General features: G+C 36.0%; 2 protein-coding genes and 1 pseudogene across 2 annotated transcripts; 2 read left to right on the top strand and 1 right to left on the bottom strand.

Moving 5' to 3' along the window:
* Positions 1–16,959: 16,959 nt before the first annotated feature.
* Positions 16,960–18,587, bottom strand: LOC130966479 (fibrillin protein 5 homolog; annotated as a pseudogene).
* An 842-nt stretch (positions 18,588–19,429) lies between these two features.
* On the top strand, positions 19,430–20,383 carry LOC130966478 (protein FAR1-RELATED SEQUENCE 5-like). Its single transcript, XM_057891291.1, has one exon. It carries the CDS (start codon positions 19,430–19,432, stop codon positions 20,381–20,383), a length of 954 nt encoding a protein of 317 aa, XP_057747274.1.
* A 71-nt stretch (positions 20,384–20,454) lies between these two features.
* Positions 20,455–22,784, top strand: LOC130966477 (protein FAR-RED IMPAIRED RESPONSE 1-like). The gene is made up of 4 exons (XM_057891290.1): positions 20,455–21,651; positions 21,766–21,927; positions 22,395–22,481; positions 22,647–22,784. The coding sequence occupies exons 1-4, from the start codon at positions 20,455–20,457 to the stop codon at positions 22,782–22,784; spliced, it is 1,584 nt and encodes a 527-aa protein (XP_057747273.1).
* The last annotated feature ends 1,033 nt before the right edge of the window (positions 22,785–23,817 follow it).

The following is a 23,817-nucleotide window of genomic DNA, read 5'->3' as shown; positions in this document are numbered from 1 at the left end:
ATGCCTAGACCTTTTGTTCTTATGTATTTTCAATGGTGGAGTTTCTACACCTCATAGATTAAGGTAAGGAGCTCTGCTGTTCCTCATGAATTAATGCAAGTACTATTGTTTTTCTTTCAATTCATGCCTACTCCTTCTCCAAGATATACTCTCGTACTTAATTCAGTTAAGTTAGACTGAAAGGGTGATCCGTGACAATCACCCACCATCTTCAGTACTCGCTTAGCCAAGATCCGCGTACCTGACAACTACAAGCAATCTACATGATGTTCAATGTAGTCATTGGACGCCAGCTGGAGTATATTCTCTTGGGTCTCTGATCCATGCATTTGACTAGCATCTCCTGACAACAGAACATTTAAATAAGTGAGATCAGAACCTTCGTGGTATAGGCTAGAAACAATTGGTAGCATTTCTGAGATCCGAAAAGTCTAAACCATGTATGTGGTATTCCGAGTAGGATCTGGGAGGGGATGACTATGACGAGCTTCAAACTTGCGACTGTTGGGCACAGTGACAGTGCGCAAAAGGATCAATGGATCTTATTCTGACAGAAATGAGAACCGACAGATGATTAGCCCTGCGGTCAGAACTGTAGCCGAACCATTTTCACTGAGAGGACGGATGGTAGCCATTGACAATGGTGATCCACCAACTTACAGCTTGCCATGGAAAGGAGGATGCATAATTGGAGGAAGACAACAGGAAAGCAGAGATTCAGAAGCAACAAAGCATCTCCAAACGCTTATCTGAAATTCCCACCAATGAATTACATAAGTATCTTTATCTTATTTTATGTTTTATTTATCTGTTAATTATCAAAACCTCAAAACCATTTGAATCCGCCTGGCTGAGATTTACAAGATGACCATAGCTTGCTTCAAGCCGACAATCTCCGTGGGATCGACCCTTACTCACGTAAGGTATAACGTGGTCGACCCAGTGCACTTGCTGGTTAGTTGTGCGGAGTTGTGAAAAGTGTGATCACAATTTCGTGCACCAGGAACTATACTTGCAACGCCAATTCTATTTTGAGAAAAATTTCTAACCCACTTTGGACACGCACCATTGATAGAACCTTGTGGATAGTTACTACTTTTGACTTTTACATTGCGCACTTCTATTTTGGATGGACATATATCTTGGTCTAGCTTTAGTTTGAATTCTGGAATGACATGCTCTTTCGTCTTAGTTGGTGTATATATTGCCTTTTATTTTGGTATATATTCTATGGATAGAGAATGTGATTGGATGATTGTGAATAGTGATAGCACCTAGCTCATGCCTGTTTTCCTAAAATGTCATGATTGATGCTTTGATAGTGAAGTTAAGAAAAAAGCTAGGAATTTGGTTTGCATCCAACACATAGGACATACATACATAAAGAATAAGTTGGTAAAAATAACATAAAAAGCTTTCATGAAAGACTTTTAAGGGCACTCTATTGAATTGATTCAAAAATTGCTTTTGAACTTGCTTGAAATATTTTGTGGAGTATAGGAAAGAGCTAGAACAATCAACCTCGTAAGTTGTTGAGCCTTAATGTGTGGTTGCATACTCCAACCACGAATTGTTATTCTTGTGTGATATACTCCTTCTTTGATTGTGATCTTGAATTTGTTTAATTCTTTATATCTGATATTTGATGTTTTGAATGCATTTAGCATGATTGAGGCCATAATTTCAATTGAAATTTACTAACCCATATGGCCATACCCTTACATCTACCTTTGTATCCAATTTTGAGCCTTTGAATCCCTTTCTTTTCTATGTGTTACCACATCATTAACCTTAAGTGAAAAACCATGGATAACCTTAAATTACATCTATGATTAGCATAGGTTGAGGTGTGTGTATTAAGTAAGTGTGGGGGAATTGTTGGGAGACATTGGTAGTGAATGAAAATATATGTTTAGATGCATTCATGTGACAAATTGCTTAACCATATGCAATTAGTGTTGATAAAAAGAAAGAAAAGCAAAATTTTTCAAGTACGAAATTATCTTTTCTTAAAATATATATATATATAATAAAAAGGAGACAAAATGTCCTAAAGTAGGAAAATGTTAATAATGCATATGCATTTCGATTAAAAAGGGAATGCATGAATGTGTAAAAAGGAAATCGTGGGTGGTTAGGTTGCATTTTGGATGATTAAGTGATATGGGTTGTGGGGATACTTAAGTTAATCAAAAATTCAATTTGAAAGTCCATTTAACATATTAATCCTACCTTGACTCTAGCTCCATTACAATCCTTTAAAGACCTCATGATATTTGTGTCCATGCATCAAGTGTATATTGATTGTTAGATGGAGAGCAAATTTGAGAACGCATGATTAGAGGGAAATTGAGCGATTAAACCCTAAACACTGGCAATTAGAGTGTACACACATCCGACGAGGGGTTTGATTGCTCAAATCTATTTCTCCACACCTTGTTTATATTATTTTGCAAGTTGCTCAATTATGAATTTGAATCAATTCTTTGGATTATAATTGTGTTGCACTTGTGAGTCATTTAAGCCCTATGTGCTTATATACTTGCTTGGAAGTTTGGTTGTTTGTTCTTACCAATTTCATAGGACATTATGGTATAGATATAGGTAGATATCAAGCATTAGTATAGTTGCATACACATGATTAGTTGCATTCAATAACTTGTTCACCCCTTCTTTTACTTTCTCATTTTGATTAGTATGAGGACATGCTATTGTTTAAGTGTGGGGGAATTGATGAATCTATGTTTGATGATGAATTTTGGCTTGAAATGAATGGATTTCACCACATAATCTCACACTTATTCACTGAAATAGCATGCATTTGTGATTTCCTTCCAAATCGCACTTAATTGCAAAAACATACTTTTTAGGCTCCAAAAATGTTATTTTAATTCCCTTAAATTCCATTCGATGCTTTGATATGTCTGTTAAGTGATTTTAGGTCTTAGATATCAAGGTTAGATTAGAAGAGATGGAAAAAGGAGCAAGCAAGAGTAGGAAATCATGAAGATTTTGGCTGTCAGCATCTGTGCGTACGCATCATCACAGCATGCGTACGCACACTTCACTTTCTCTTCACCCGATACGCGTGACCGACGCGTACGCATGACCAGAATCTTCCCTCGTCTGCATACGCAGACCACATTGCCACATATGTGAGATAGCTATCACGTGCCTCATTAGTGGAAGCACACTGGGGGCAATTTCTGAGCTGTTCTTGGCCCAGTTTGAAGCCCAATTCAAAGACTAGAAGCTGGGGGTGAAGCAAGCTTGAGAGCATACATTCCATTAGCTTAGTTTTTGATAATTTTTTAGTTTAGAGGGAGAAACTCTTCCTTCTCTCTAGGTTTTAGTGTTTCTTGTTCATTTTCATTTCAACCCATGAAGTAAACTCTTGTGAATTTCAATTTTTAGTGTTCTAATTGTAGTTTGTACTCTTTAATTTTGCTTAGTACTCATGCAATTTCACTTATTTTGGATCATGATTTTGGATCTTGTTGGATTTTGATTTTATTAATGCATTGAGGTTTTTTATGTTCTATTTGTGGTAATTGGTTTGTTATTATCAATTATTGTTAGTGGATAGCTTTGATTTGGATTTATTTCTCAATTTTACAACGTCTTCTTTTAGTGCACACAAGGTGTTTGTGAAACTGCATCTTATGATTGCTTGACTTATCTCTTGTTGAATTTGCTCTATTAGTTCCCTTAGTTTGATTACTTGCATTTAGTTATATGCTATTGTTATCTTCTATTGCATGTTTGATAGCTAATTAATTGTTGATTGTTAGTCCTAATTACTTCAATTTACTTGTTAGTTGTTAATTACCTTAATTTCTAGTCATTTTACTTTTCTTGCACTCAACTCAAAAACCCCCCAAAATGTCTAACCAATAATGTGCATCATGTTACAATTCCTAGGAAAGACAACCCGGGATTCCACTCCTGGTATTTGATTTGATAGTTGTGACATTATTCTAAACTTTGACTTGGAATATCTTGTTGGTAGGGACTATACTTTGCGACATTGAATTGGAAAATCCTTGGGTAATTTCTTAGCCGACATTTATCCCGCGTCACCACACAGCGATAATAATTTTCTCGGAATTCAAAAAAAATGGAAACCAAACTCAAAACCCTTACTTACAATGGACCTCATCTACAGCAGCGCCGTTTTCCAGCGACAGAGGCTCGGCCACCCACCTCTAGCAGTGGCGACGGAGCACGCGACGGCTTCGCCTCTTCTCGCATGCGTCAATATCCTGTCAGTATCTCTCTCACTCTTCGCGGGCTCTCTCTCTCTCTCTTAGCTTCAATGGTGACGACGGCGCGGACACAACAGCGGCGGCGACGGGCTTCACGGCGAGGGCGACGGTGGCGACATGGTTCCCGCGAAGACGACGACGGACGCGAGGGCAGTTGCGGCTTCTTCTCCCCAACGTGCGCTCTCTCTTCTTCGTCTCATGGCTAAGCTTCGCGGCTTCCTCTACATCGATGGAAACACAACGGCGCGGAAAATGACAATAACAATGGACTCTATTGTGGCGACGAGACGATGAATGGCAGTGGCCTCCGCGGCACGGTCTCCCCCCTCTCCTTCCTCTTCACTTTCTTCTCCCTTTCTCCTCTCCTCACTCTCTGATTTTCATTTCTCTTTTCTTTCTTTCTTCTTCTTAGAACCGTGTGTGTGTACATTGGCAATGTTCTGAAACTGAACCGGACTAGCCGGTCAAACCGGTTCAATCGAGAACTAGCAAAGAAAATGGTTTGGTCCAGTATGTAAAACCGTCCAATCGAAAACCGCTCAAGAATCACTGAACCGGCTGGTTACTGGCCGGTCGGACTGGACCAGAACCCAGCCGGTTTATAGAAAACGACATTGTTTCCTTCCTTGAAAGGGAAAAGGGATTGCAAGCATTATCTTATCCCCCCTTCTCCAACTCCTTCCTTCAGCAAAGAGCAAACTGCCCTAGCCTCTACCAATAGTTGTCGCCATCTGTTAGGATGAGACTGCTACCGCCGTTCGTCGCACTCAAGAACTTTTTTCTTCGTGCTCTCAGGCCTCTCACCGGATCCTCCGCGTTGTGTGCTCGAATCTCTCCTCTCTCATCTGTGCTCAGTTGCTCATGCCTCCCTCTGCCACTGAGTGCTCGAGCTGTGCGTGTTGGTTATTGCTCGTCGTCCGTAGTTATCTCTGCTCGATTCTGCCTCCCAGTCTCACTCGAGTCTCATCTCAGTCACTGACATCTTGTGGTTCATTTGTCTCGTCACCGGCGGCAGAACGTTGTCTGTAACACCCTAACTTTTAACACCTCATGATTGCACTAAAAGTCCGGGTATCACCTACCTCTACTCCTTTAGTTTAATACTATATTTATTTAATATTGAGCCTTTGCGAATATAAATCGAAACTTTAATTAGGAAAATGAAAAGTTTTTACTTTTAATCACTTAATCACATATATATATATATATAGACATAATCCAAGATCCTCAAATACAAGTCCTACTCCTCTGAAAACAAAAACAATAAACGACAAGGGAAAAATAAAATCTAACAACTCAACTCGTAAGGTCCGCACTAAACCTTCGCACCTGTAGCTGAAAGGGGTGACACTGGGGAATTCTTAGTAGGGTCGGGGTGTATAGTTATGTTCATTTTTATTTTATTACCACAGCTAACAGCAACTAGCAATAGAATATATTTAGACTTAACAAATAAAGAACACAGAAATCAAGCAATTATATAGCACACCCATAATCACAAAAAATATACTCACAAAAAAATATGTGCAAACAAATATGATGCATGTCTAGTCCTATACAGGCCATGAGCACATGTGTCGGTTTGTTGCCCAATTTCTGACACTGGTCTTGAGATAAGCGTCACGTATCGCTGTCCTTATCGCAGCCAACATCCCCTCCATGAGTGTTACTCATCGCCGTCCCCACTGAGCCGTCCTTATGGTATCAAGTGAGCGTTACGCATCGCCGTCCTCTACTAGACACTTGGCACTAAGACCCAAACAACACTCATTTTTTTTCAATCTTTGCTCTCTACTCTACTGCGGTAGAGATCCTTTTAGTTAATACCTTCTTTTCTATCTGTTCTACTATGGCAAACATTCATTAAAATGTTTTTGGTCACTGCCCTCTACTCTTCTGTGACAGAGATCCTTTTACTTAATATATCCTGTTCTTTTTGTTCTTTTTCTTTTCTTTTTTTCTCATCTTTCTCTTTTATTTTCTTACTTTTTTTCTTTCTCTCTTCTTTTCTTCAATCTTTTAATTTCTTATCATAACTCAACTTCACATTCTTCCCTCGTCTTTCCCTAAGTGTGTTATGGAAAATAATTATAAAGTACCTCAATTAAGTCTATGTTCTCTAAAGCTTTTAAGATCACCGAATAAATTACCATTTGTACCCATGAAAGATACAAACACTGACAAATGTATCCATCAAACAAGAAAACTAACGTTGTATCCATCAAAGATAGACTCCCTGTTTTGTTGACTTTTTAATAAAGTTTCCAAATTACCCTCCCTTATCTTCAACCCCTCTCTGTCTCTCTCTCTCCTTGCACAATCTTCACAATCTTTCTCTCAGCATATGTAGTAAAACCCTCATTAAGCCAGAAATGTTAGCAAATTCATGAGCTACAACCTGAGCACCACTACCATCTCCTTTGTGGGAGTTAAGAACACCATCTTTAGATTCTCCATTCCGCCGTTGAGTTTAGCACCGTCGAACCCTCCTCCGCATAAACCTTAGTCTAAGTCCCAATCGCGAAGGCAAAGAGATAACTGCGGAAAACTCGGAAGGAATGCTGAGGATGGTAGAGTAGCAAATTCTTCGGACAGGAATGTTGTGGGAGGGGAAGATAGAGCGCACATGGATGGCTTGGCACTGAGTATAGACGTAAGGGTGGGTTTTGTTGCAGATTTGTGGAGGGAAAAGCCGTTGGAGTGCGGAGGAGGAAGGGGAGATGGAGAAGCTGAGGATGAAGGAAGAGTAGTTGAAAAGCATGAGAGTGAGAAAGGTGTCCTTGATGGGGTCAGAGGTGGTGGGGAGGGAGAAGAGGATGGCTTCATCGGTGTGAAGGGCGGAGTGGATGGTGAGAGAGTGAGTGTTGAGGAAGAAGGAGCCAGAGTGAGGTTTCGAGAATGAGTGCGAAGGCGTGAATGGTGGAGGAGAGAAAGTGGAAGTGCAGAGTTAAAGCTGTGTGAGTTGTGGCTGGCTAAGTTGACTCAATAAATAGGTGAGAATCAATAGCCATTGTTAGAGAGAGAGAGAGAGAGAGTTAGAGAGAGAGAGAGAGAGAGAGAGAGAGAGAGAGAAAAGAGAGAGAGTGAGTGAGAGAGAGGGGGGTTGAAGATAAAGGAGGGTAATTTAGAAATTTTATTAAAAGTCAACAAAAAATTAGGGTTTAGATATTTTTGTCACACGGAATCTATCTTTGATGGGTACAACGTTAGTTTTCTTGTTTGATGGATACATTTGTCAGCGTTCGTATCTTTTATAGGTACAAATGGTAATTTATTATAAAATCAACATGTTTACTCTTCTCTGAATTATTATAATATTAATAATATCTTTACTAGATAATATTCTTAATAAAATAATAATAAAAATAATATAAATATGATATTTTAAATGATAAACAAATAATATTTATATCTATCCTTAAAAAACTTAGTTTCGTAAAACTTTTATTATTAAACTCTTATTACCTACGTTTTAAACTTCAAACTTATAAATATTTTATTTTTAACCCAATATTTTTATAAAATTATATTTAAAACCTCAATTATGTCAATATTTATAAAAGTAATCCTAAACTTTTATAAAATACTATTTTACCCCTGCACTTTATTTATTACCCAAAATACCTGAAAACTTATATAGGTACAAATTGTACCTCGATTTTTATATACAAATATAATGTTATCCTTCAAAAATAAAGTTTAAATGCTAATCTTCGTTTTATACTAAAAGCAAAACCCTTAGCCTTTTTCTTTCAAAATATTACTTTGTATTTTAATCCGTTTTCGAATTTTTTGATTACCGATTCTTTATAACTTTTAATTTAATCTCTCGGCCATCATACCTCACCAATTTATACTTTATTCTCAAGAATATTTTAGCCCAAAAATCACCAAACTACCCCCAGTTGGCCGTTCGTATATAGCCGAACCAAAATCTCAAGCAAACAACAATAATTCAACAAAAGTTCAACATAAACTTAATCAAACTCAAACAATAATCAATCAAACCAATATTCATTCATCCAATTCACTTTTAATAATTATAAAATTATCAAATTCTACCTCCATGCAAAATCAAAATAATGGAAATTTCAGAGAAACTTTCTAACCGAGCTGCTGAAGAAGAAAACGTCAGAATTCGCATGTACCTCCTAAAATTCCAATTGACCGAACTCAAAAAAAAGAAAGACTACGTCACCGACAACTTCTATTGAACAAAAATAATACCAATGTGTAGAAGAAAAAAATACAAATACTTTTATCGTATTAGATTAGAACTCAAAAACCTGGAAGTAACCACTTCATGCAGCTTGATTATTTATTGTATTGTTACTATTTATTATTATAGCATCTCAAAATATTCCAAAATAATAAATGCTACAACTCTCACAAGTTTATGCTAACTTATTATTATAAAATTTGTTGTTATTTAGTCTCAGTTTTTTTTTTAATGTTTATCATTTTCAGATCAAAAGATTTTTATTTTATTGTGTTATGTATATAGCTATCCCCATCATAGTTAGGCACTTTCCAAAAATATTCGCCTTTCTAGAGCTCGCACCTCTTGGTTACATTATATATTTATACCCCTTTTTTAACCATTTGATAAACAGAGAAATTTATAGTATAAATTTAAGTTGAACCTATAAATTAAATTAATACTACAAAAAATATCATTAAAATTGATGGCCAAATCGACAACAAAGCCGTCGATAATATTAAAAATTGACGACAAAATCAACGGCAAAAGCTATCGCTTTTAAACGAGTCGACTTTTTAAAAATCTAATAAAATTGATGGCTTGCCAAAATGTCAATAAATTTCAATAAAATCGACAACTAATATGTCAATAATATGAATTTAAGATATTTACATATTTAATAAAATCGACAGCCTGACTGTCGATATTTAACTCATTAAAATTAAAAATTAGCCGTCGATTTAATTATTAAAGTATCGACAAGGTCATTGTCTATTTTTATTTCTTTTGTCTATTTTAAATTCAAAAAGCGACAAGAATGCCCTCGAATTTTTGTCTATTTTAAATTAAAAAGGTGACAACAATGCCGTCGATTTTAATAGCAATATTTTTTATTCGTTTTTTTATCATCTGAAAATAGTAGACAATTAATACAAATAAATTTTTAAGTATAAAAATAAAATTTATACTAAAGATCAAAAAATGAGGCAAATAAATTTTTAAAGAATATTCTATTATTATGTATCAATATAATACCTAATAATATTGATTCACAAGAAGAAAACTATACATATAAAAATACTCAAATACATGTAAAATTAAACAACAAAACAACTTCCAAACTTTTTCCCATTATGTTGGGGTAATTATGAAACTATACATATAAAAATACTGAAATAAGATGAAGAGAACTACTAACTTACAAGTATGATCTATTAGGAGGGAAAAATGGGAAAAAAGTGGCTGAACATATAAATAAAGGTCACTAAAGCTAACTAATATCTGTTTTGCTCTTGCTTCCAAAGCATGGACACAAAATTTGCATAGCTATAGTTTAGCACCTTATCGTTGAGCATCTGATCAAAGTTGAAGGTGTAATTTGTTAGTTTGTTGTTCTTCAAGTTAGCATACCTGTAACCAGTGGTGAAGCTTAGTTCAGACAAGGGGGGCCACGGCCCCCCCAAACTTTTTATAAAAAAATTAGTAGTACTTTTTCAAAAGATAAAAAATAATTCAATTGGTTTAAATACTTTACTATGACTTAAAGTACCCAATAAATTTAATAAGCAACACTCTTTCTACCTTTAAGTTTAAATATAAAAAATTAGATATTTTTATTTATTTAATTTAATATTATTTTATATTTTACTATTTTATTTAATTTAATTTTTTATATGATAAAAAAATTGAATATTCAATAAGTATTAATATTATTGTATTTGTATAAATTGATAAAAAAATTCAATAAATATTATAAATTTTAATATTTGTTCTTCTAACTTCTTCTTTACATATTCTACAGGATATATATTCAAATTTTATTATAAAATAATAATGAAAAATTAAAGAATTGATGTATTTTTTAAGAGGAAGACTAATATTTAAGAAGGAGAACAATTAATTTTTACAATATCAACACATATAGATAGTTTTTCTACTTTAATGAATCGCAAAAAAAGTGAGATACAACTTTTAAAAGTTCAAAAAGTTACATCTGATAAGTTTGACCTTAATTTTTTGGAACGAGACCCTGAAAAACGGCTTTAAATTTGGCAATATCACCAAAACCAGAGAAATGAGATTAGACGAGCTTATCTTAAATGGAGTCCATATCAAAAGCATTTTGACAATTATCTTCTATGTGGCCCCCCCAAAATTTTATTTCAAGTTCCGCCACAGGCTGTAAACATCATCAAAGATGAAATTACAAGCCAACAACTCATTTAAGAGGCCAAATTACATAGTTGTGATTTATCTATTTAGCACTTGCAAGAAGAAACCTAAAGAATTAAAATCAATATGTATCAACAGTATTCAGATCATTGGCAGAAGAAAATGGTTATCATCATGAAAGTTCAGAGCGTCTAATCCCCATCATGAAATTTAGTTATGGTAAATCCTTTAATGGTCACAATAATTTATCAAGTATGATATATATATGCGATAAGCAAAAGAAGGCTCTTGAACTAGTTAAAATACTCTAGAACACAATTCTTCGCTTGAAATTCTCTAGTCCTTGGTGGATCATACACAATTGAGGAAGCTGATTTCAGCAAATATATATTACTTGCAAACATTAAAAGCTGATTTAGATTCTTTTTTTATTATTATTATTTCACAAGAAACTTGGGAACATTTAATAAAAAAAATTCAAGCATGAAGAATAGCTAGCTATAAGAACCTGTCTAGAAACAGCTAGCGAAAGAAGGCCTCTTTCAGCGAACTTGTCAATAATGGCATGAACCGTCTTAGCATTATCCCTTAGATTACACAAGTTTATGATCTATTCACCAGAATAGCATTTCACCTAAATTCCTAACTCAACATAGCTAAATCCATCGGCAACTTCTTTTCTATTCCCATAATTCCAACTCAACTTAATCTCCTTAAAGGCTTCTATTATGAAAATATCCTGCTTCCACACCCCAAATTATTGATACAAATAAACCACTACCAACTAAAAGCATGCGTCTTCTCCCCAGAACAGAATCACCCAGTAACTTAAGCAACCATGTGGCACTTCCCTTAATTAAAGGAATCCTCATTGAAACATTCAAATAAAATTAAAGATTAAACAAAGATTAAAAAAAAAACTCAAATCCCTATAAACCTAGGAAACAAAATACAAATTCCCACTTCCAACTAAAAAAAGAGGCAAAAGTCAAGTTAGATTCAATCATTATAAGGTATAAGAAATAACAATCTTAATCTCTCGTAGAAAGAACCTTCGAGAACCTCTGGCCAGAAAAAACAACACACATACCGACCCTGCATATACTTCACCTTTGCAAAAAAAAAAAATGTGCTTGCAATGAGCAAAAATCAGAAACTAAATATTGAAGCATCTTCAACGAAAACAAGGATCAAACAGTTCATCTCAGTAAAATCAATCCAAATAAGTGGTTATACTTGGGAATGAAAGAGCCCTACAAGCACAGGAAGCAAGATCTGGCAGAATAAAATAGTTAACTTGTTTTAGTTGCTGCGTATGAGCAGAATAAAAATCCCATTACCTGCTCGGATCGCTGATGTTTCTGGTGTCCACTGAATGAATAATTGTATATGGAGTAACTACTTTGTGGTCTCACCTGATGTTTTTTCTCCACTGCAGTGAGTCAACTGATGAATAAATAGAAACAAACATTATTGTTACAATTTTTAGCAATATGTACAGTTTCTTAGCAACTCCTCACACACACAATATGAACACAGGGAAAGGCCCCAGCATAGGGGCAATAAAGATGGCTCAAACACTAGGCCCCAGCATAATTAATAATCACTAGGAAATCATCATATAATAACCAATAGTGCAAGTAAAACAATTTTATATTCAGCCATCACTACAAAAAAAAAAAAGGCTTATGGTCACGGTAAAAAATCGTGATCATAGCTAGTAAAAAGGGTGACCATAGATCTATAGTCATGGTTTTGGACCTATGGTCACGGTTTTTTGATCTATGGTCACGGTTTTTATGGTCACAGTTTTAATTTTCAAAATCTGACACTTTAGGCCACGTTTTTTCACTGTGACCATAGCCTCTATGGTCACCCCTCCTTAAAACCGTGACCATAGATAAGGCTATGGTCACGGTTTTCACCGTGGCCATAGCCTCTATGGTCACCCCACCTAAAACCGTAACCATAGCCCTATCTATGGTCACGGTTTTCACCGTGACCATAGCCTCTATGGTCACCCCTCCTTAAAACCGTGACCATAGCTTTATCTATAGTCACGGTTTTTCACCGTGACCATAGACTCTATGGTCACCCTCCTTAAAACTGTGACTATAGCCTATCTATGGTCACGGTTTTCACCGTGGCCATAGCCTCTATAATCACCCCTCCTTAAAACCGTGACCATAGCCCTATCTATGGTCACAGTTTTTCACCGTGGCCATAGACTCTATGGTCACCCTCCTTAAAACCGTGACCATAGCTTATCTTTGGTCAAAGTTTTTCACCGTGGCTATAGCCTCTATGGTCACCCCTCCTTATAACCGTGAGCCCTATCTATGGTCACGATTTTTCACGTGGCCATAGCCTCTATGGTCACCCCTCCTTAAAACCGTGACCATAGTCTTATCTATGATCACGGTTTTTTTAAAACGGTGACTATAGCCTGTTGTTGTTTATGAGATTCAATCTTTTTAATTTATAATCACATCCCAAAATGATAATAATCACAAAGTAAATCTAAATCATAAAAGTTTCATTATAAGATAGATATGTTTAATTTTTAGTCTAAACAACACAAATTAAAATAGTGTAATTTTTTCAATTACATGTAATACTACCTCAAAGTACATAACACATACATCAAAATATTACATTTACATAACTAAGCCCATTGTAAGACTATCCCATGTGATATTTGTATGGAACTTCATCACATCATGTCTTCCTGCACGTAAAAGAAATAAACATGTTAGATATCTTGCAAAAATGCTTTTGATGATGCAATACATATGCAACAAAAAAAAGGAAACATTCATCCACAGCAACACTTAAGAATTATTCACAAGCATTATTCACTAAATACTATTATTTTAATAATTAGTTGGCACATAAAAGGTGAGATTCATTTTTAAATAATGTTACAAATCACCAACAAGTAAACCTTGGCAAATATTCACTAAATATTCATATAATAATCGACAATTAAGTTCTAAAAAAAAAAATACCAAGTGACAAGCAATTGAAACATCATAAGTAAAAAGTAAAGATACAACATAATATGAACTTTGTTTTTCTTAACATATTCTTTCATTAACATAGAATATAGAGCAACATATATACAGCCAATATCCATGCATAATTATAAATTATTCACAATTCTAAAACCTTAACTTTAACTCAAATTCATGAAATATTATTAAAGCAATGAGATTTTTCTACCTTTTCAGCATTACATAAATAAGAATTCAGATTATTTATTTAGTCAAGATTTATATGTTCATCAAACTAGGAAAATAAAAATTGGATTGATTGATCAATGTCATATTTTGAGCCAAAGTGACTTACTTGATCTGTTCTTTGGCTTGATCATGTTAATCCTTTTCTATGTGGATTACAGGCAAACCAGAGAGATGGAAGAGTTGACAAATAGAAATAAACAATATGAATTAAGAGAATACTAAAATAATAAACAATCTGAATTAAGATAACTCTAAACCATAAATGCTTTCGCCATCACAGTTAGTTTCTTTATTCAACAAAAACTAATACTAAGATAATAAACGGAATACCAAAACTAATGAGGCATTATCTTTGAATTAACAAAATTATAACCTTCTAATAAACATTGCATTTGCACTTAGAATGAATTAGAACAAAGAACGTCTATGCTGTATATAGTTTATATATAATATTATGGCCAAAATCTCTAATCTCTCACTTTGATCCAAAAAAATTCAAAAAAAAAAAAAAATAGATGGCCATTTGTTTCTGCTTATTAGCAATGCCACATGTTCAGGACTGCTTCATGCATAATTATGGGTTTAAACAACAACTTATAATAAAATAATAGTAATACTAGTCAAAACTTAAAACTTACTCAAAGACATGCCTCAGAATTCATTTCTTCCTTGAGTTGAGCAACATTGTTTTGAGATCATTATATCAGCCACTCAGCGTAGCTTTCAACATTACTTGCTCCAAATTACCAAGCTTGTCCATGCTATCAGGGGGTAAAAAAAAAAGCAACAATCTAAGAATTTTGTGGAAAATTGGAATAAGGCACAAGAAAATTCAATGCTTGTGCTTACTTGTTTATGATGCCACTAAAAGATGCCACACCATGAGCATGTGAGGGTTGTACATACATGAAAGATCAAGGCTCATGCCACCACAAAATAAAATCAACTTTCAACTATATGACTTACCCCACCTTCCTGTCTCCACTCTAACACCTCCTTAGTAAAGTAAACTGTAGAGTCAAGCTACTTCAACATTTTTCTTTTGTGTTCACATTTTGAAATTTCTTCCAAAGCCTCAGAATTGATCCTTCTTCCCATGTTGCTAATTAACCCAATGCAGATTAATTAAAAGAGTAATTTTTGCTATGTGCTTTTCTACAGTGCTAATTAACATTTTCAACTATGTTTTTCATATCAAACTAGACCTTAACAGCCAATTGAGAAAGGAAAATTGTCAAGCTTTCATTTTTCATTGAGAATCAAGAAACAGAAAACACTACAATACACCAAGCAAGATCATCAAAGGGACACACAACCAATCAAACAACACCAATACATACAACTGAATAAAGTAGCAAAATTAGAACTTTCAAATGATTTAAACAACATTGGGAAGTATAACAGAAATAACATGCGGATTACCGGAAATATTGGATGAAGCAAAGAAATGATGAATAATCAGTACCGGAGAATATAAGCCCAGAAGTTTCAACATATAATTAGCTCCACGATTAGGAATTATTCAGTAGAGTTTCGAAATATACACTACATTTTCCAGCCACTACTGCTGAACCTGTCTAATGGTGATGTTGGGGTGGAATTTGCGACAGAAACCCCCAAAGGAAAAGAGGCGGAATTTGAGGAGTAGCAGTAGCGCTGGTGGCCCTGGCAGCAAGGACGCGACACTGATTCACCTCTAGGGACAGCGAGCTCCACCGGTAGTGACTGGGTGCGGTGGCGGTGACGGAAATCGGCTCCCCTTCTCTCACGCGCTTCACTAGCTTCCGTCAATCTCTCTCAGCGTCGCTCTCCCTTTCTCCTCAGTTCGCGATTCCAACAACGGTGGCGATCTCCATAGCTGCGACAACAAGGCGTGACAGTGACGGCGCGAGACAGCGGCCCTCCTCCTCTTCTCTCGCGCTGGCTTTCTCTCTTTCTCTTCTTGTCTGCAGTAGCGCTGACGAAGAACCCAGCAGCGACAACGAGCGACGGCCCGTGATGAGAGCGACAACAGCTCCACAGCGACGACCTTGGCGCGACTTTTAACTAAATCTGGCCGTCGATTTTTGGCGTGATAATTATAATGCTCTTTGTAGTGTATAAGCCTTGGTACCTTTGATCCTCTTGTTTGAAAGTTGAACTAAAGGATAATGTGAACCTGATGCGTGCGCATCATATTTTGTTTTTGGGAAATGCTCCCACAAAGTTAGAAAAAACATCTTTTTATAAAGACGCCTACGTGTCGTCATATAATTGGATGTTTTTAGTGAATCGATTTTTTATAAATTTTTTAATTAACTAAAATAAAACCAATTTCAATATATTAAAATCCGGTCAGACCGACCGGTCTAACCGGTTCAATCAAAAATCGACTTAAAAAATGGTCGGATTCACTTTCCAAACCCACCCCTTCCCCCTTACACCCACCCATTTTCCCTAGCACCCACCCCACCCCCCAATACGTGAATCATATATCACTATTCACCTGAAGTCTGAACCCATAGCACCTTCCTAACTCACCCTACCAAAACCCTAAGTTCTCCCTGCAACGGGTCTGCCGCGGTGCCACCGCCGTCCGTGCTGTCGGCGCCTCTGCTTCCTCTATCGTAGTTCGGCGTCCTCCTTCCCCCTGTCGCCGTCCTCTCTGGATTCTCTCGAACTTGGAGCAGCTCGCCGCTGTGTCACCACTCGCTGTCGTCTCGCCGGGCGCCGTCCATGTCGCCGTCGAAGGTTAGCGGCACTGCCTTCACTTCTTCGGTTCTTCTCTTCCTTTTATGTCCTGTTGTTGATTTTTAAATGTGGCCTTGTTGATTTTTGAATGTGAAACTGTGACTGGGTTAATGGAAAATCAAATAATTGATTTTGTGCTGTTGCTCTTTTTTTAATTCCTGAAGCTTTTGTTGAAATTTTCTTGCTGCTGCTAAAAATAGAAATCAAATCATTACTGAAATTTCTGTTTAGCTTTATTGATTTAAGGTTTAGTGTGATTAGGGATTACTTGTTACTGATTTGTGACGATTGTTGCTGAATGCTAAAAATGGAAATCAAATCAAGTGTTGTTTGCCTGAATCTCTTGGTCTCAGTTTGTATGTCCATGAAGGGCTTCTTCTCCATGTTTTCCTTTTTGCATTCCAACATCCTTTGCCTCCTCACCGTCGCCATCGCTGCCACCTTGTCCTTTGGTTCTTAGTGTTTCGCCTCTTCCTGCACGAAACCTCTGTATAAGTTAGGAATGTTCTGCAGTGTGGACTCCAAATTTTAACTTTGTAGGGAGTACAAGGCTGTCCAAAAGATTTTACTCAGGGACCACTTATTCAAAATGCAGTTGAAGCATAAAGAAGTAAATAACTAAACAAAGCATGAAGCAAAGATCATAATAAACCACACTCAAAAGCCTTCAAATATAGGGAAAAAAACAACACAAGAAAAAGAAAATCTATGAATAAACTATAACAACCAAGTCTTGTCCAGTAGATGTCTAGATGAGTCAGTTATGGCCTGATTTGATAAAACTTTAACTTTTCAAGATTTGTATTAGCTATGTTTGGTAAAAATCAGACAAATATTCAAATCCGATTAATTAGGCTAGAGAAAAAATGCAGTATCTAATAGCATTACCTGATCAAGAGTAATGGTGGAGCTTTCAAAGTTAATGTCAACCCTCTGTGAATTTCAAGTATTATCCAATTAGGTAGTTACTCAGCAGCAATAGTTATAGATTACAGAGAAATAAATTAAGATTGGTCAAACAAAAAGGTAGAGCTTTAACTGTTGTTGAAGCAATCTTGAAAGAAGCCTCAATACTAAGCTGTCCTGACAACAAACTCAACTCCTTTGCACTGAACTCGACCACGTTAACCGCTTTGCTCTCCATTTTAGAATCAAATGACCAATGCTCAAACTCAGTAGATAAAAGTTACAAAGATGAAATACTGGAAACACAGTTTGCATCTTCTAATGTCAAAGTTATATACAATCTCTCTACTCAAAATTCTGTAGTTTGTACCTTGGCTATGTCAATGGTTTGAAAAAAACTCATCCAATGAGATAAAGTCTCTGAGGCCTATCTTGGTTCTCTTTGATCCCAGAATTGTGATTGTGCTATAAACAAGCCTCCAGCACCCAGCCACCTTCCATGTAATAGAAATTATTGATAGGGATAGATCATAAATTGCAATCACAATCAGATATCAGATAATTTAGGCAGAGTTGAAGTTACCTTGTCTAGTTCTAGAGTTGGCTCTGGAGTTGGATTCTGAGATTCTAGCTGCTGCACCAAACTCTCAATTTCAAATTTCTTGGCAGATGGGAGTCCAAAAATCCCCCTGTTGATTCCTTGAAACATATTTTTTATTGCATTTGATTTCAAACATATCACATACCCTTTCTGCATTGCATTGTTAAACAATGCTAAAAGCTTATAATGAAAAAGAAAAAGAAAAAGTAGATTCAATATTGTTGAAATGGGATACCTTCCACTGCCTGGTAAAGCTCCCTTTTCTTCTCAGCAAGTGTGTCATCCTTAACCTAGCCTGAGCCAAAGTTTATTTCCCCAACTTTAACTATGGTGAAGGGTCTAAACCAGAGAGGTCTGTCACCAATTCTCATGGTGTTCATCCTTGAAAGATTCTCAGGCGGAGCCAATATTTGAAGCTTCATTATATCCATGGTTCTAAAAATCACAGGACTCACATGACAAGCGGCCATTGAAGAAGATTTAACTATAAGAGACAGAAAATGAAGCACAGGATATGATCATGGCCTGACCCTGCACGCGCCTCTATCTTGTTTTTGTTGATAAAGACTGTGGTTCCTATTATTAGTGCCATCATTTTTGCTCTATCGAAACAGTGAACATGCATTTAGAGCAAGGTTGCGGTTTGTGGATAAGGCTCTTGAGACATGTGGTTCAGAAATCAGAATCATTATATAGCATTATGTGGTCCACGAGATACCTTATCCTTTAGTCTCTCACTTGCCGAACTCATTAATTAGTAATATATATTGAGTTATTAATTATTTGGCTGATGAACTTTAGGTAAAGTTATTATAGGAAGTAATAGATCTAAATTAAATTTGAAAATAGTGCACGGTGTCTCTCTTATTTCATAAAATATAGTTATCAATGACAGCTTGCTTAATTGGACCACACATTCTGAAACATAATGTAATAACTAATAATATCATCAAGACATTGATATATATTATAATGTTGATGATCACTTTACGATGATTGTGATACATATAGCATATATTAGGCATGCATTACTATATTTTTTCATGGCTTGTATCCAACTGTATCACGCTTCTTACTTACCCATTTTTTTTATTGTGAATTAGAAATTAAAGTAAGAGAGAAACCTCTTCAATTGCTTGTCTCTTTCTATGTGTACATTATTTGATACAACATAGTAACCCAATCTTCGTGATGTCTCCTCCTAACTCCTAAGTCTTAACTTCTATATATACCATGCCTTACTCTTCTACATGCTCATATATATCTAGCTATAGTTACGAGTTATTACTTATTACTATATCATTAGAGTGCAATGGATGTTGACTCGGAACCACTCAGTTCACAAGACAACGTCGAAGATTCCATTATGACTAGTGTGGAAGAAAATGTTAACTGCACTTGTGATTGTGGTGGCAGCAGTAGTAAGTGTGTGACTGTGACGGCCGATGATATTATAAACCAGACTTTTGAAACATCAGATGCAGCTTATAACTTGTATGTACGTTATGCGAGGTGTCTCGGGTTTGGAGTTCGCAAGGGTGATACAACACGTGGAAAAGATGGAACACAGCGCAGAAGGAGGTTTTTTTGCAGCAAGGAAGGAAAGAGAGCCGAGAAATACATATCTAGTTTGAGTAGGAAGCGGGAGCATAGAGCGCTGACTCGCACTGGTTGTGAAGCCATGCTTGCGGTGTATCTTGACACTAAAACTTCGACTTGGAGGGTTAAAAAATTAGTCGAGAAGCACAACCACGATCTTGTCCCACAATGCTTGGTACACCTAATTCCAAACCACCGAGGGTTGACTGAGCCACAAAAAGCTCAGGCGAATACCATGCATGATCATGGTCTTCCAACCTCTAAAATAATGGGACTAATGGTAGGCCAAGCCGGTGGTTATGCCAATGTCGGGTTCACAAAGAAGGACCTAGATAATCACTTTCAAAGAGCTCGTCGTGCAATGCTCATTGGTGGGGATTCCAATGCGACGATTAGCTATCTACTTGGGAAAGCAGATGTCGACCCGATGGCCATGACAAGGTACAGTGCTACTGATGAAGGTCGGCTGGCAAATTTATTTTGGGCAGATGGCATTTGTAGGTCCGATTATCAGTGCTTCGGAGATGTGCTTGCATTCGATACAACCTACCGGAAGAATAAGTACAGAAGGCCCTTGGTAATCTTCTCAGGTTGTAACCATCACCGCCAAACATGTATATTTGGTTTTGCCTTGGTGGAGGACGAACGGACTGCAACATATACGTAGTTGTTGCAAAACTTTTTAGAAGTCATGCTGAACAAGTCTCCTAGTGTTGTGGTCACAGAGGTGATGAAGCAATGAAGGCAGCAATTCGAAAAATCTTCCCGGATGCAACTCACCGATTATGTGGTTGGCACATTCAGAAGAATGTAACGGCAAACATAAAAAACAAAAATTTTTCCAACGACTTCAGAAGATGTTTGTATGCTCCATGGCATCCAGAAGAATTTGAAGAATATTGGGAGAATATGATAAAAAAATATGCGTTGGAGGAAAATGAATGGGTTCTGAGTGAATATGAGAAGAGGAAAAGTTGGGCAAGCGCTTACTTGAGGGATAAATTTTGTGCTGGATTTAGAACAACATCAAGGTGTGAGGCGATAAACAACTTCATTAAGAGGTTTATTGGCATTCGCCAAAGTCTTCTAGAGTTGGTCCAAAATCTTGAACATGCTCTTAGGGACTATAGAAACAATGAATTAGTATCTCAATTTAAGACGCTGTATGGGGAGCCCGTTCTAACTACTGGGCTAGAAGCGTTGGAGCTTTCTGCTGCCAATTTTTACACTAGGGAGATTCTTGGAGAAGTAAAAAAAGAGATTCAAGGAGTAGTCGCATTAGATGTAATAAATGAGGAAAACATATCAACCACTGTTGTGTTAAAAGTTAAGGAGTGTGACAGGAGACAACATACTTATAACGTACTTTACGATCGCAATACTGAGCATATGGAGTGTGAATGTAGTCGGTGGAGTAGTGAAGGCATTCCTTGCAGGCATATGTTTTGTGCAATGAAAAGGGTAGGTTTACAGAAGTTGCCAGATAGTCTTCTTTTGAGAAGATGGTCGAAGGATGCCAAGAAGTATCTGGATGAAAGTTTTGCTGGAGGCACTACGCAAGACAGAGAAAGAGAATTTTTAATGCGCTATGGCGCATTGTCAGTGGCAGCTACGTGGATGGTATTCTTAGGAGCTCAAGATGGTCCTTCTTTCCATGACACTATGAATGAAGTCTGTCGTTGGACCCAAACACTAGAACAAAAATCTGACTTGAAAAGACAAACAATAGATTCTACCACGCCAAACTTTGTTGGTGACCCTTCAGTGGTCAAGACAAAAGGAGCACCCAAGGGGAAAAAGGAGAGGGGTAAACGGAGGTGCACTAAATGCAACAGTGCTGGTCATGTAAAGAATAAATGTCCTGTGAGGAATGACGGTGACGATTTGGGGGATAAGACTGGTAATGGCGCGCAAGCTAGCTTAGGTACCAAGGAGGTCAGTGAGATGCAATATTGCATTAGTTGTTATTTGATTTAAAATAAACTGGTGACCTCTATGTTGTAGTTATACTTGATAGAATTTTTGACTCCATGTATTAATTTTTCATAGAAGCTTCCCAAGGACCCTATGGCTTCTCAAGAGACATTAGCAGTGCCAAATACAGAAGTAAATGTACCTGTGCAGCAAGAGTCTGGGTTAGGTGATTCAGGATTGATTAATGGCCATGAGAATCCCATCCCACCGTATGGAAGTCATCAGTGGCTATTACAGGTATAAATTTAAAGAGATGAATAATTGCATTGAGAGAAACTTAGTGTTTTGGTAAGTCTTAAACTATTTGAAATCACATTATAATTCGCTGAAGTCATTTTTAATTCTCTCAAATTTATTTGTGATGTGGAGAACAGGTTGTACAACAAGGACATTATTCGAAGTTCAATGGGATGCAGTAGCATGTACTTGTATATACTCATGAGAGTATGGTTTAAGATGTTAGTTAAATTCTTGGATTTCAATAAGACTTTGCTTTGAGGTTGATAAATTTTTAATATTTAAATTTTTAGATATTTATCATAACTTGTCATTGTTACACTCGGCTGAAATGTGCAGAAAGTTTCAATAGTTTTTTATTTATATAAGTAAAATCTTATTGATTCTTATTCATGCTAAAATTCAAAAGGGTCTCTTGTACAGTTGCAAAATCTACGACTAGAATAGTCTATGCTATACCACTGCAGGTAACACTAGTAGTGAAATCAAATTCTGAACCACAAATTAAACCTCTTATGCTAGCTAATAAATTGCAACATGATTTTTTCCTTCAGGTAATGTCTGTCTAATATGTTAACGTTGTTCAAAGAAGCTTAATTGTGTTCACCTGTTGATCATCCGGTGTGATGTGTCTACGTGCTAATTGTTAGACTTTTCCCTGTGCAAGAATCTGTGCAATATTTTGATGATTTGGGTGCATGACACATTATTTTGTGCAGTCATCTGTGTGCTTGAAGCAGCTGGCTTTTGACCTCCTTGAGCTGCTCCTGTTGCAAGCATTTCCAGAACTAGATGATGTATTCAAGAAAGTGCATGAAGAAAAGCATAGATTTGGGGAATTCATATCACCAAAGTGAATAGTATAATTTTGCATGAGGTCCGGAGACACAATTGTACATGGAGATATTATGCTTGTGCCTTGTTCTTTTCTTTTATTCTCCTGAAAAAAGAAAAAAAAGGTGAATTTTCTGGTGACCCTATTTGTCTTTGCAACCCATCATCTATCTTTTTCTGCAAGTTGATGAGTTGAAGGCAATTTTTCCGTTCATAACTTCGGCTTTGTAATTAGTATTGGCGTCTTGAGGAAACAAAACTGTAAATTTTGAGAATAATGCAATCATTGTAAGTTTTTTTTTTCTTTCGGGCTTGAAATTTCTCAACGCAAGCTGCAACGCAAGCTACTGTCTGGTGACCGATGACAGGTATAAAGCACTTACACAAGATATAGCAACATAGTTAGTTATTCTCTTCCCTCTATCGGTCACTCAGCTAAATACAATTATCTCTAATTCTCTATAATTATTATTTTTATAATAGGTGACCTGTTTAATTGAAAAAATTTTCAAATATACTTTTAGCCATTTTTAACCGTTAATCTTAATTAGGGGTGATCTTAATTAGGGGTTTTTATGGCCCGTACTGAACAGGATTTAGTTAGTTCAAATAATTCTAATACTTTATAAGGCTAATTTTAAAGTTATAATTTTATAAGTTTTATATAACATCATTAAAATGTTACTATTAAAGATTAAAATTTAATAAATATTATATAACATTTATATCAAAATAAATTATTTTAAAATAAAAATAACATTATATAATATAAAAATATAACACTATTATAAAACATAACTTCACCCAACCAATCTGAGTCAATCCGACAAAATCTTTTGGTTCCAGACTCTTGAATGCCCTATATTCAATATTGTAATTAAAAAAATTATAAATTCTTTTTAAAAAAAAAGTAAACTACATTTACATGGTAATATTACATACAATAGTTTATTCTTTGGGGCTAAAATCTTAGCTTACTATGTAAACTCCAAAAGGAGCCAAGTTTATATACCATTTACCAAGAACACCCAAAAGCCTAAACTCATTTATCGCTTT

Source organism: Arachis stenosperma, chromosome 3, assembly GCF_014773155.1.
Source record: "Arachis stenosperma cultivar V10309 chromosome 3, arast.V10309.gnm1.PFL2, whole genome shotgun sequence".
Taxonomy (NCBI): domain Eukaryota; kingdom Viridiplantae; phylum Streptophyta; class Magnoliopsida; order Fabales; family Fabaceae; genus Arachis; species Arachis stenosperma.
The sequence above is the reverse complement of the archived record's forward strand: the minus strand, read 5'-3'. Positions and strand labels throughout refer to the sequence as shown.